Source organism: Macadamia integrifolia, chromosome 9 (assembly GCF_013358625.1).
Source record: "Macadamia integrifolia cultivar HAES 741 chromosome 9, SCU_Mint_v3, whole genome shotgun sequence".
Lineage (NCBI taxonomy): Eukaryota > Viridiplantae > Streptophyta > Magnoliopsida > Proteales > Proteaceae > Macadamia > Macadamia integrifolia.
The window spans coordinates 21,030,988-21,043,661 of NC_056565.1; the positions used below are offsets into that span (position 1 = coordinate 21,030,988).

The 12,674-nt window shown below is 36.2% G+C and overlaps 1 protein-coding gene across 1 annotated transcript in view; it reads right to left on the bottom strand.

Moving 5' to 3' along the window:
- Positions 1 to 12,674, bottom strand: part of LOC122088553 (DNA damage-binding protein 1) — a 33,328-nt gene that overhangs the window by 18,303 nt on the left and 2,351 nt on the right. Inside the window, exons 2-7 of the mRNA XM_042657854.1 lie at positions 10,161 to 10,209; positions 6,737 to 6,796; positions 6,517 to 6,608; positions 4,442 to 4,493; positions 4,169 to 4,231; positions 3,946 to 3,995 (exon numbers count right to left, since the gene is read on the bottom strand). Coding sequence (XP_042513788.1) covers positions 3,946 to 3,995; positions 4,169 to 4,231; positions 4,442 to 4,493; positions 6,517 to 6,608; positions 6,737 to 6,796; positions 10,161 to 10,209 — 366 coding nt within the window. The remainder of the gene's footprint in view (positions 1 to 3,945; positions 3,996 to 4,168; positions 4,232 to 4,441; positions 4,494 to 6,516; positions 6,609 to 6,736; positions 6,797 to 10,160; positions 10,210 to 12,674) is intronic.

Consider the following 12,674-nt stretch of genomic DNA (forward strand, 5'->3'; position numbering starts at 1 on the left):
CACTCCCCATTAACTTGAAAACCATACTTCTGCCCACTAATAGATCTCCAAGGAACCAATTCCTTCATAGTGAAATCTCCATAACCATTTTGTCAAAAGTCATATAGTTATTCACTGGTTAGTCTTAACCAATCTATGAATTGGTATTAGTAAGTTGGATATCTCTTAGAACTTTAATTTATTTTGTCAGAAAATCATTACTACTGCTAAAATTCAATAAATTAAAAACCCCCAAAAGAGAGAGAGAGAGAGAGTAAAAGCATGTTATCAGGTATGACTGATAGACATATTGACTTGGATATAATATGGCTGTATATGGCCGATTTTACATATAACACAATAGTTTACAAATATATTAGCCAATAAAAACAGTATATGAAGAGTGAAAATACATCCGATTGCAATCTGTATTTTCCTTATTTTATTGTCTATGAATGCTTTAAGAAATAAGAAAAATATTTCCATTTGGAAGAAAACAGAGTTGCTGCCACATGTGTGTTCCATTATGTCATAACCTTTCCTATCAAGATCACTCAAACTAAATGGAAAACTGATGTAGATCGAAGGAGGTGGAAGAGAAGAAGGACCAGCAGTATTGTTCGAACCCAGCCGATATGCCCCATTGAGCCAACCTTAAAGCCAGTTACAGTTCATGTTTTAGGCTATGTTGATGTACACATTGATGCTGCCCTTCCCTAACAGTTAAAGCTTTTAGATGAAACAGTAGCAAACATGGTATCAGAGCAGGGAGGTCAAGTGTTCAACTCCTGAGAAGTACATCGGAAGAGTTTTTCCAACGTTTCTTCCCCATCGGATCCGTACGAAGGAAATTCCGTGTGAGCTCCACGTGCAAAGACCATAGGATCTTGGCCTGCACGTGCGAAGGAGTGTTGATGTATACATTGATGCTGCCCTTCCCTAGCATTTCGAGCTTTTAGGCGAAATGGTAGCAAACAGGCTCAACTAATGGGCCAGGCTTGGACCTAATAAGGGCTTCTTTTTATGCCTTGCATAGGAGACAATTCGAAAATTTCTTTAATAATTTGTTTCTACTCTTATTATTACTTGTTTAGTAGTAGGATGTGGCTGTTAGAGTGCGAAATATTAGTTTCTATTTTGTAGACTTCTATTTCTGTAACAGGGGTTAACTTATTAATAAAAGAAAGGGCAGCACTAGAAACCAATGCCTTGTGCTTTGTTCTTCTTTGAGAGATGAGAACTGCTGTGAGAAACAGTGAAGCTTAGTGATAAACTAGTGCTCCTGGTTTGAAGCTAGCAAGGCATGAGTGGGATGCTCCCGTCATTTCTCCTTCTTCTTCTTTTCTGTTTCTGAAACAGAGGTAAGCATATCAATTTTTGCTACAAGTGACGTACTTTGTTGATGTCGATTGATACCTGTGGAAGCCATATAATCTGCTGCTATTAAATCAGTAAGGTCCGCTACAAGCATAAGGTTTCTGTTTGGAGTTTTCTGATCTGAGACAATGAAGGTACTATTCATTCATCCAGCCATCAGATCGTGGTATATTTTTTAAGTTTTCTTCTGATATACAAGGTCTTCCTTCGACTGTAGTGTGGAACCATTCTGCCCTGTGCATTGATGGCTATTGTTAGTTTCTAAAATTGATTCTCAGTAGCTAATTTTTGGTGCTGTTGATCTGAGATATATAGCCATTGGATTGGTTTGACTTTTCACATATGTTAAAAAACTCATGGAGTCCTGGTTATACTCAAGTTTTCATGTAATTCTGCCATATGGTTGCTGAGATATTGCGTTTTTTCTAAATCTGAGAACTAGATTCTATTTTATTACCTTGATCATAACTTGAGATCCGACCGTTAGATCTTCGTTTTGGGGGATTGGAGTACTGATGGTTACCATCAATTGATCTGATTTGGGGGTTATTCTGAACCCTAGATTAGGGGTTATATGTGATGTTAACCTGCTGGTTGTGGGTTATCCGATACTGTTGTGGGTAAGATTCTGAAATCTACCATGGCATTAGATTGAATCCGTAAAAAACCCTTTGATTCTTTCCAGGAGAAAGTCAAATGTATGTTTCATTCAATGATTGGCAATGTGCCGATCAAAAGTAGTGACAAAATCCAAGGACATACATAACTTGTACAAATAGGTCCAAAAGCATCCATAATACACTGGATCATTAGTCAACCGTGCAGCCAGCCAATGCAGAGACTTTTCATCTTCAATGTTAGAAGACCAAAATAATTCAGGTTGAAGACATCTCTCACCAGGTTCTTCTTACTCTTGAAGACCATGGAGTTCCTTTCCTGCTAATAAGTCCAGTACAACACTATTGGGCATATACTCTAGAGCAATCTCCCTTTTCTGCTAGGACCAAGACTCCACCAGGATGAATTCATGTTAGGCATATCTTTTGAACATTCAAACATTTATTAAATTTTACACAGGACCTTCCCCAAGACAAACTGAGGTACAGGGCAGGGTAAGAACAGAAGTAGCGATTCCATCTCAACATCAGATCAGACAGACCGCAAAGACTAAACCTGTTTGGATTTTCCACTCTCTGAATAAATGATCAACAATCAAAAACTTATCTTTAACAATAGGTATCCGAAAAAAAAAAGGAAGGAAGATAAAGAAATCTTCAATAGCATTTGTGAAACACAGTTGCCTCACTAGGAAATTTCATCTTCAAAAGCTTCTCAATCCACTGAGGCTTCTCCATCTCCATTACAAGAAGAGAGAGTGTGAAACAGAAATATGTCCACCCTTAGTAGCAGACCAGGTCCTCCAATCAAGCCTAGTGATGCAGGTACGCACCCATTGAGCGATCTATATCCATCTGGGTATCCAGACAGAACCAGATCCATATTTGAGTCCTAGATCTAGTAGAATTTTAGAAGTCTGATTTATTTGGGAAATAGTATATTTACTTTATTTTATATTGTTTATTTAGGAAGTTGAGTAAGTAGGAGTTAGAGTAGGTTTAGAGCTCATTTTCTTTTATGAATTACTTCCTAGTTTAGGCTAGCTTCTATTTCAGTTGAGTTTCTATTTCTGTCTTTTATTTTTCCTTTAAATTTGTTGTCACCAATAGGCATATCAGATTGAAGAATGAAGTTATGAGTTGATATTGTGGTGTGTGCCTGCGGGCTAAGTGCGTGCGATTCTCCCCCCCTTCTTTGTGCGACTCCTCTCCCTCCCTTGCAACTCTAAGTTCTCTCAAGGATTTCTTCCCTTTCCCTACTAGCCCTCCATCACCTAGAGGTGTCAACTGGTGTATTTAAATTAGAGAAAAATTTATCTCAACTGCTCTCCTTATTTCACCTTTTCTCCTTCATGCTACCGGGCGGGGGGATACAAAAGGGCATACCTAATGTACAAGGCTTCCGCCATTGTGGGGTCTAGGGAGGGTCATAATGTATGCAGCCTTACCCCCAATTCATGGACAGGCTATTTCCGTCATGCTTTCGAGTTAAGTACAAATCTCAAAACCCTAAACTAGTGTTCAAATCCTTCTCTATATAACAATAAATTCAAAACCACCAACTTTACCCTTATGCCTCAACCCTTCCATCAAAACCATTTTCTAGTAGTACAGTGTTACAATCTTCAACAACCTTCTTGCCCTATACAATAAAATAGGAAATCTTGGAATAGAGCGATAGCAATGACCATCATGCCTCTGAATCAGAAAAAAATTAGAAATTTAGAATGAAGAAAATAAGCAAGACTCTCATAAGTTCTACAGATCATCCCAAAGGATGATATAAGACTTAAGTTGAGCAACCATGAGCAGAAACTAGCTGCACTTTTGAAATCTCTACAAGAAACCAAAAAAAGAAATAGGTCATGAAAAACTAAAAAATCATGCCCATTATACTTTTCTTCTCTTTCCACTAAGAAATATGATTGTTAACAATTAGATTAGTAAAAAGAACAAAAGAGAAAGCAAATACCTAATATTAAATGCTTCCTTAAGCTGTCCTTTATTATCAAACGGTATAACCTGAAGGAGAAAATTTTGGGGATCATTCAAAAATTTTTAAAATTATCAACTAGAAAAAATCCATAGAGCAAGAAAAATTGAAACAGTTCTGCTAGAATGTTACAACAAAATTTCTCTGTCCTTTATATATTTTTTCTTTGTCCTTTATGCTCTCCAAAAAATGGGCTACATACCTTGAACAAGCCATCATAAAGATGGAGACCGATTAATCTACAATCAGGATCAATTATGCCAATCTATAAAGACAAGAAGAAATTTACTTATTAGTCATGACATCTCTATTTTCCCAAAAAAACATAATAAGATTCAAACAGAGTTCACAACTCTTAGATAAGTGTAAATATTCCGTACAGTTACACTCAAAAATTCCATAAGATATCACAACAAAATTTCACACATAAATAAAAATGGAAACAGAGCCAACCATACAAGGAGAAGTAATATACCTGGCCATTGTCTGTTGGGCGACCTATGCGATCTGAAACATCACCCATTGCTCTGGGAAACAATAAAAAATCATGAGTTGCGTGAATATAAGGATGTGACACAACTTTATTCAATAGATAAATATAATGAGATTTAGTCATTACATAGAGAAACAAAAATACTGACAACCCAAAGGCATCATGTGTCTCCGATCCCTAAATCCTCTTATACTCTTATAATAGAGATTCTAGGCATAGTTGTCAAGGCGACAAGGCAAACCCAAGGCGGTGGAGGGGTTCCTAAGAGCTTAGGCGCCAAGGCACCTGACTAGGTGCCCAAGTGTTATTTTTTATTTTCCCTCTTTCTACCATTGTTTAATATGTTACAATATATACCTTATATCATCAAAAATCAATATTAAGCCGCATCAAGTCATCAAAAATCAATATCAAGCCACATCAAGTCACCAAAAATCAACATTAAGTCACATCGATTCATCAACAATCAACATTTTGAAAAATGTTCTTGTTCCCTAATAAGTTCGACCGGTCAAATGATTTTATTTTTACATGAGATTCTTTTGTATTAGGTAGAGCACAAAATCAGCTTTCCAACAAATCCAAGATTGCTTAAATCTGATTTATATTGAAGGAGTTATGTTCCGTTCAAACCTTATTTGGTGTTTGTGAATACTATTTAAAATCTACCTGAATGAAAATAAATTTTTTAGACATCAAAGCAAAAGATTATTTTGCCGCCCTTTCAATTTTTAGTGATGGTCTATCACAATAAGATTCATGAAATTTTTATATTTGAGAAAAACGGTACCATTTGAAGGTTGAAAATCTACCTTACAACAAAAAAATCAGTTTTTTTTTTTTTTTTTTTTTTTTTTTTCTTTTTTTTTGAACTGGGAAGTTATATTTTTATCCTTTTGGAATTTGAATTTTTAACTATTTTCAATAGATTCATTTGGGAGGTGTTTCCTCATTTATAAATAATATATTAAGGAAATGGAGAAATAATTACAAAATCAATTAACTAAATGAAGAGATAATTACAAAGTCATAAATAATGTTTGGCATAAATAAGTGCCAAACCTGGTTCGAACCTGCGCCTTGGACTATGGCAACAGTTGCCTAGACTCCAAAAAACTGCTTGGATGCCAAGGCAGCACCTAGGTGACATCTTGACAACTATGATTCTAGGACACCTTTCAAGAGGATTAGATGGCTCTTATAATCATTTTGGAAGAGTTACAAAAAAGGATTCAAGCCTTTGACACCCAAATGCATTTTGGTATAAGAGTCCAGTTCTTCCTGTTATAATCCTAAACTCCTTAATAATGACTTTTCAAAGCTAAATATAGATGAGTGTTCACTTGGGAATCAGACGCCATAAGCTATTTCACAATTTAGGAGGAAATGGAATGGGAAAGCAGTGGGAGTCCATGAGATCTCAGCTGGGGATGGTGATTCAAACTAGAGTTCATTTTATTTCATCATCTTTGGATTGGATACGTTCTGAGGACAAGCTCTGCAGACATTATAGGAGAAAGGGTTTCAATAATGTGATAGGTTAGATGCGCTCTCAAGCAGGTTGCCCCTAAAGATTCTGTTATCTTATTAGGGTATTGAAGACTTACATGAACACCTTGTCCTCTTGGAAGCACAGGTCAGCCACAGACATGGCATATGACGTTGTAGGTATAAGCTTGTCAGATCAAGGATACATTGTTGGCAGTCTATTTCATTGTAAAGTATCCCATGCATTGTTTGATTCAATTTTTCTTTTCTCATCCTTGTTTAGCCTCTTGGTGAGAGGTGTGCTGTTAGTTGGAGAATTGTGTCTTCTAAATTCTGCCAAATTATTCTCTCTTCTATGAATTGGCATTTACATAGAAGGAACAGCCTTTTTTATGAATGGGAGATCTTAGAAAATTACTAGTGTTTCGTGACCATTTATGTCTTGTCTGAATCAATAAATCCATAATTCATCAAAATAAATCATATCAATAATATTAGGACTACCCTTGTAATCTTGGTATAAAAAATATATAAAATTACTAAATCTAATTATTGTTTCAGAATAAAACCTTGTTATGAGCTCAGATGTGTCTGTATCCCATTGAAGAACACAGAATTTGTATCTCTCTGTAGCTATAAATAGGAAATCCTGCACTTCACCCTGTAGAAATACAAGATAGAAAAGAGATAAGAATGAAGTCACCACATAGAGCATTCAATGAGAAAGAGGAAAGGAAAAAAGAACAAATAACACAACTGGTCAATCAACACTGACAAAGAGAAACTTACATGCGGTCGAAAAAGCTCAAGTGTCGCAATTCTTCCATATATTGGCACATCCAACATTGGCTGCAATGCAAAACAAATGAGGTGGTGTTTGAATATATATATATATATATATTTCCATCCATGACAATAGTATCCATCTATGGTTCCTTCTTCCCTTTTTTTACTAAAAAATAAATTGTACAAAAGGGGGAGAGGAGAGAGAGAGAGAGAGTGTGTGTGTGTGTGTGTGTGTGTGTGTGAGAGAGAGAGAGAGAGAGAGGAAGGCATTCGACATTGCGACCTTGACCTTCTCTCAGTGGATGGGTTATTAGGTGTTCTCATCAGAGGTATCTGTATTTCATCCGGGTTTCTTGGGGAGCTCAACCTAAGAGTTGTAGGGCTGGACCAATTCTATGGGGCCTACACCTTATCAGACAAAACCTAGCGTAACTCTTAAAGTAGCAAAGGCAGTTGACCTCCAAGTGGCAGCAAGTGGAAGAGTTTCATTAAAAGGGCATACACAGTACATGAGGCTCCCGTCACTACGGGGTCTAGGGAGGGCCATAATGTACGCAGCCTTACCCCCGCTTCGCAAAAAGGCTTCATTCTGACTTGAACCAGTGACCACTTGGTCACAATGGAGCAACCTTACCGTTGCACCACTTTGTCACTATTGGAAGAGCTTCATTACTAGCAAGAAACCAAATACTTTTGCAGTTTTGCTAGTTTGTTGCACTCACTTGAATTGGGGAAAATAATCTCCAAAATTTGGAAATGACTACAGGGGCCAACTAAGAAGCCTAAATCTCTTTCCCCAAACTTCTAACACTAGAATGTGGGGAAATTGTGTCATTTCTTTGCAAGCAAGGATAGTAGCAATGAATTTAGATCCAATGGGGAAAAAAGGTCTTAAAGAGAGGCACAACCATGGATGTTATGTAGACATTGCTCCATTGCACAAAACCTTTCGATGCAAAAGAATCACAGAAGGTGGGCTTATTTTATTGACTTGTCCTTTGTGATTAGTATCAAAAACTGATCTACAATGAAAATCAATAGGGAAGAGAGAAGAAAAGAAAGAACAAACAAACGAGAAGCAAGCACATGAGGTTTAAACTGAACCCTAAGCATCTCAATACTTATCAACAAGTAATAATGTGTTTTATGATCGGGATACAGCCTCTCCGTGAAGTGGAGGTAAGGGCCATAAGGTTGTTGACATTATGACCCTCCTTAGATCTTGTAGTGGTAAGAGCCTAGTGCATTGGGTATGCCCTTTTTTCAATAATTTATTTTATGACAGAAATACCCTTAATTATTAAAAATAATATTGTGACCAAAGTACTCCTGCAATACCCATACGTCTTGACATCCCCATTATCAGAAGATACAGAATGTGGGTTTCAAAGCAAAATCTGGATTGCAGAGAAATCCTACAAGCAATGAAGGAAGACCCATCATTAGCAGTAGATTCACCTTTTTTCATCCTCCTGATGCAGATAAGTCACTTAATGGGCTTATTTTATTGCAAATAAGCCTTAGGTTGGAGTTATGTATGTGTTGGGCCTTTGATCCCATGAGTTTTCTTTATAATGGGTCACTTTAATGGGCCTAAAATATGGGTAACAAATAGGAAAACGGGATTTAATTCATTAGTTTAGTTAGAGACCTATTTTGAGTCTATATTCTTTGTTATTTCAGTTTTCTAGTCAGTTTAGGTTTCTCAATTAGTTAAGTAATGTGTTAGGCCTTTCCTTTTTAGTGTTTGAGTCAGTTTTGAGCCTTCTACATAAGTTTGTAAGGGGCTACAACATTGAACACGAATTTGATTGAATGAAAAAAAAAAAAAAAAAAAAGCTTTGTGCTGGAAAAACTGTGAGATGCAGTGTTGTGAGAGACAACTTGGGTGAGATGCCCTAGGGAAGAGTGAGATACTCAACCCAACCTTTTCCTCTAGCCCCATTCTTCCCTTCATTCTCTTATTTTTGTTTTGTTCATACTATCTGTCCCTAAATCTGATTTTTATTGAATTCACTAAAGATCCTACCTGGGATTGGATCACTCGTGATTCAATGTTACATTACCTCTACTTTGTGATTAAGGGCTTGATTAACTACACTCCATTCATGTTTGCAGTCACTAGTGTGATCTACAATGAATTTATCTAATGTGTGATTTTGCAATTTGCATAACCAACCTACTGTTACCAATGGCTATATATGCAAATCAAATCTTACTCAGAAAAGAACAATGATGCCCTTCCCTTCATACAAACAACCTTTTTTTATTTCAAAAGCAGATTACTGGACACATGAGAGAATTGCAGTTTTGTTCTAAAAAAACAAAACAGTATCTCAGTTTCTATGTTTATAAACAAAAACAAGTAGTAATCTAAACTTGTACATTGTCATTAGGTGGCTTAGGGTCAGTCACTAGAGCAGCTAATCTGTTTAATAAAATGAAATCAGATGACTCGGATACTTTTATATAGACTGATCTTGCTTCAAAATATGAGGAGAAAGTAATTGCAGATCCAGATTTGGAGATGAGAAAACCCCGAAAACTGAATCGCAGGTAGAATATAGATCAATGCTGGCTGCCATGATCCAATTTCTTCATACAGAGGTAGTATTTTAGTTGTCATTAACTATGGCAGAACCAAAGATACAGGCAGCATTGGTGCTGCGACCAGATAAAAGCTTTAGTCGTTTAATGGACTCTAAAACCAGAATCAAATTTGAAAACCTTTTTACTAATCCTACTGCTCTGATACCATGAAACAATATAAAAGTAGTAAAACCAGTAATTGAGAGAGAGAAGAGAGGAGATGAGAAAGAGGGGACTGATGAGAGGATAACAGCCAATACCCTCTACAGCCCCCAATCGATTGATATTTATAATGAAGTAATGTGTCAACACAGGACTTCCTTCTCAGTCTAGGAAAGGTGTCTGATATAGGAATCCTGATCAGACTACAACTCTAGTTCTTGTCTTATAACAGACACAGTGCAACCATAGAATCCTAAACTAAACAGGAAACATGAGATAGACCCACAATAGGAAACAAGGCAACTATCGTGGGCAAATACAAGAGATAGACCCACGACTTCTTTAACAAGCTGCACATGTAAGGAACTCACAGACGACAGTGTACAGCACAAACATGCAAACTCAAAAACTATCTTTGCTTGGCTAACTACCACATGCATTTGTAGCTTCTGTATGAAAACAGGAAATTTACAAACTGTACAAACTGATTGCAAACAGCAACAGAAATTTAAAAGGGAAAAAAATGGAAAGAACTATAACCAGTTGAAATAAATTTAATATTCAAGACAACTCTCTCTCTCCTAAGACTACTGGCATTTGACACAGAGACACTAAGAATAATAACAAGAAAGAAGGTGAAGATAATAAACACATATAGCTATTCTAAGTATAATACCTGTAAACCCAGTGGAGTAAGCAAATGAATCTCAATACGCGTGCATTTCCTGAAACCAGTAGCATTGTCAATTAACTGAGTGAGTGAGAGAGAGGGGAAGAAAATAGCCAAAAGATTGCACTTTTTAAAAAAAGGAGCACAGCTACGAACATGGGTAGATAAATTGCAAGAAAGAACTAAATAACAAAAAAATGTAAATTATAATAGCTATCCCCGCTCCCCACCACAAAAAAAAAAAAACAAACAAACAAACGAAAAAAAACACACACACACACTAACATGACAAAAGATAATGGGAGCAAATAACAACATAAATAATAAGAGAATCTCATCCTACAAAAAGAAGTGAAGAGAGAACAGTAACAAATTATGCAATTTTAATAAAGAGAAGAGTTGACAACATTAAATAGTGAATATTCATAACAACATATACCCAAAAGTGATCATCTCTGTCATCTTGGTCTTACTTCCAATAAGGAGTAGATATTGAAGAGTATAAAGCCCATTGAATTAGCAAGGGTACAAGAAAGTCATGAGGTGTTTCTAAACTGTTGTGTGATCCACAAATACCACTAAGACTAACATTGAAATTTTCCAAGCTGGCTATAAGACTACTTGTGCTTTGTCAAGAAGAGAAGTGGGTGATCAAGAAAAAGAAAACATAAAGAGAAATGTAAAAAAAGATAGGTAATGTCGACTTGTTGAGATGGATAAGAGACAATACTACAAAACTACAAGGGTTGCAGTTAGTGAAAGATGCATTAGCAAGAACTTTAGGTAGCATATATAAGGAACAAAATAATGATGTTTAAACTCAAATCATATGGAAATAGTTCAGACCCAAAATAATAAAAGACACCAATGAGGAGTTACACAAAGCAGATTGGAGCAAGAAAACTCCACGGGAACTCTAATTTAATAGGATTCATGGCCCTACTAAAATTTATCAAACATCAATAGGAGATAAGACCAGAGAAATTCGCATGATTTGGTGATTTACATCAATGATAACAGAGTACATTTTATTATGGGAGGGGCTGGTTGGAGGTTGAGAACTCTTAGTTCAAAGATGGACCTTACTTCGTCCCTAAATAGAATGAAATGGAAAAAAAAAATTTCACATAGCTGACTACAATAGTGGGGATAAGCTTTGTAGTTGCGTAGGAAGTGATCTCAACTATCAAGCTAGGTTTATTCTTGCTTATCAGATACGAGAAAGAACAATAAGAACCTATATATTTGTTTTAAGTAAAAGAAGCAGCAAACTTTACATAAGGGAATTCTGAAACTGAGAAGCATGGTGGTAGTATAAACTAATCATCTCAAGGCTCTAGCTAGGACCAAATGGTGCAGGTGAGGAATAAGATCGTGTAACATGGCAAGTTAGAGGTGTAAGTTGTAATCCTATAAAGGAATAGGGATGGCCATATGCTTCCGAAAGGTGAAATAATATTATAGAATTAGATTTTTTACCATGCAGCCAAAGAGAGAAGTTTAAAGAAATAACTGTACAATGATCCACCAAAACGCTTAAAGATCCAGGGGACAGCATAAAAGATATAATCAACATGAAATAAAATTACGTGTCGTAGAAGACCTGGACTGCTTCCAATGCTCCAGATCCCCATAGGAAACCGATAAGTTGCATTCCATGACCAAAACTCTAAATAACAATCATACTTCTAAAAATCTCGGTCGAAACTTGAAGTTTCCACCGAAATTCCGTGGTTTCGAGCTGGGCCAAGATGAGATTCATGGTTGAATTCAAATTGTAACTGGATCCGAACAGCTTAGACCTCGTTTCGACAGTATTTCACGTATTTCAGTAATTTTGACCAGTTTCTACTGAAAAATACCATGTTTCAACCAATTTTGACCAGCCCATTACATGTCGATTTTTCACCAGAATATTCCAAGTTTCGACCCAGTTTTGCAGATTGGACCCATATCTTGGTTTCGAGCTGGTTCGAAACCTGCCTCAAGATCGAAATTCTTATCCTTGATTACAATGGCTCCTATATATAAATTCCCAACTACTCCTACTTCTACAATGACACCAAAGTTTAGTTACTTAATTCCTGATTAAACTAAGACTTTAAAAGACTCAGTATCAATATAACAATTCCCTTTGTGCTTAACCCATTTCCCAAGTACAAAAATGGACTTCAGAAATAGACAGTATAAAATTCCTTCCTAATATAGACATACTGCCACTTTGTAATACCCTTCCAATAATTAATAATTTTTAAGGAATCTCAATATCATGGTCTCATCGGAAAGGTATAAGCTTTCAAAAAGAACCAAAAATCTTCTAAAGCAAACAAATACCTCTAAAGAAAATTGGAGATAGTAAACCATAGAGTGATTTAATTTTATCACTTCCATTCCCCTCATCAGGCCATCTATAGCACTCATAGCTACAGCTCTAACTCGATTATTTTCTAATAATTGTTGTACCTCACAAGTCAGTTAATTTGCTGGCCAACAGTATCTCGATCCTTAACTATCAAAGCA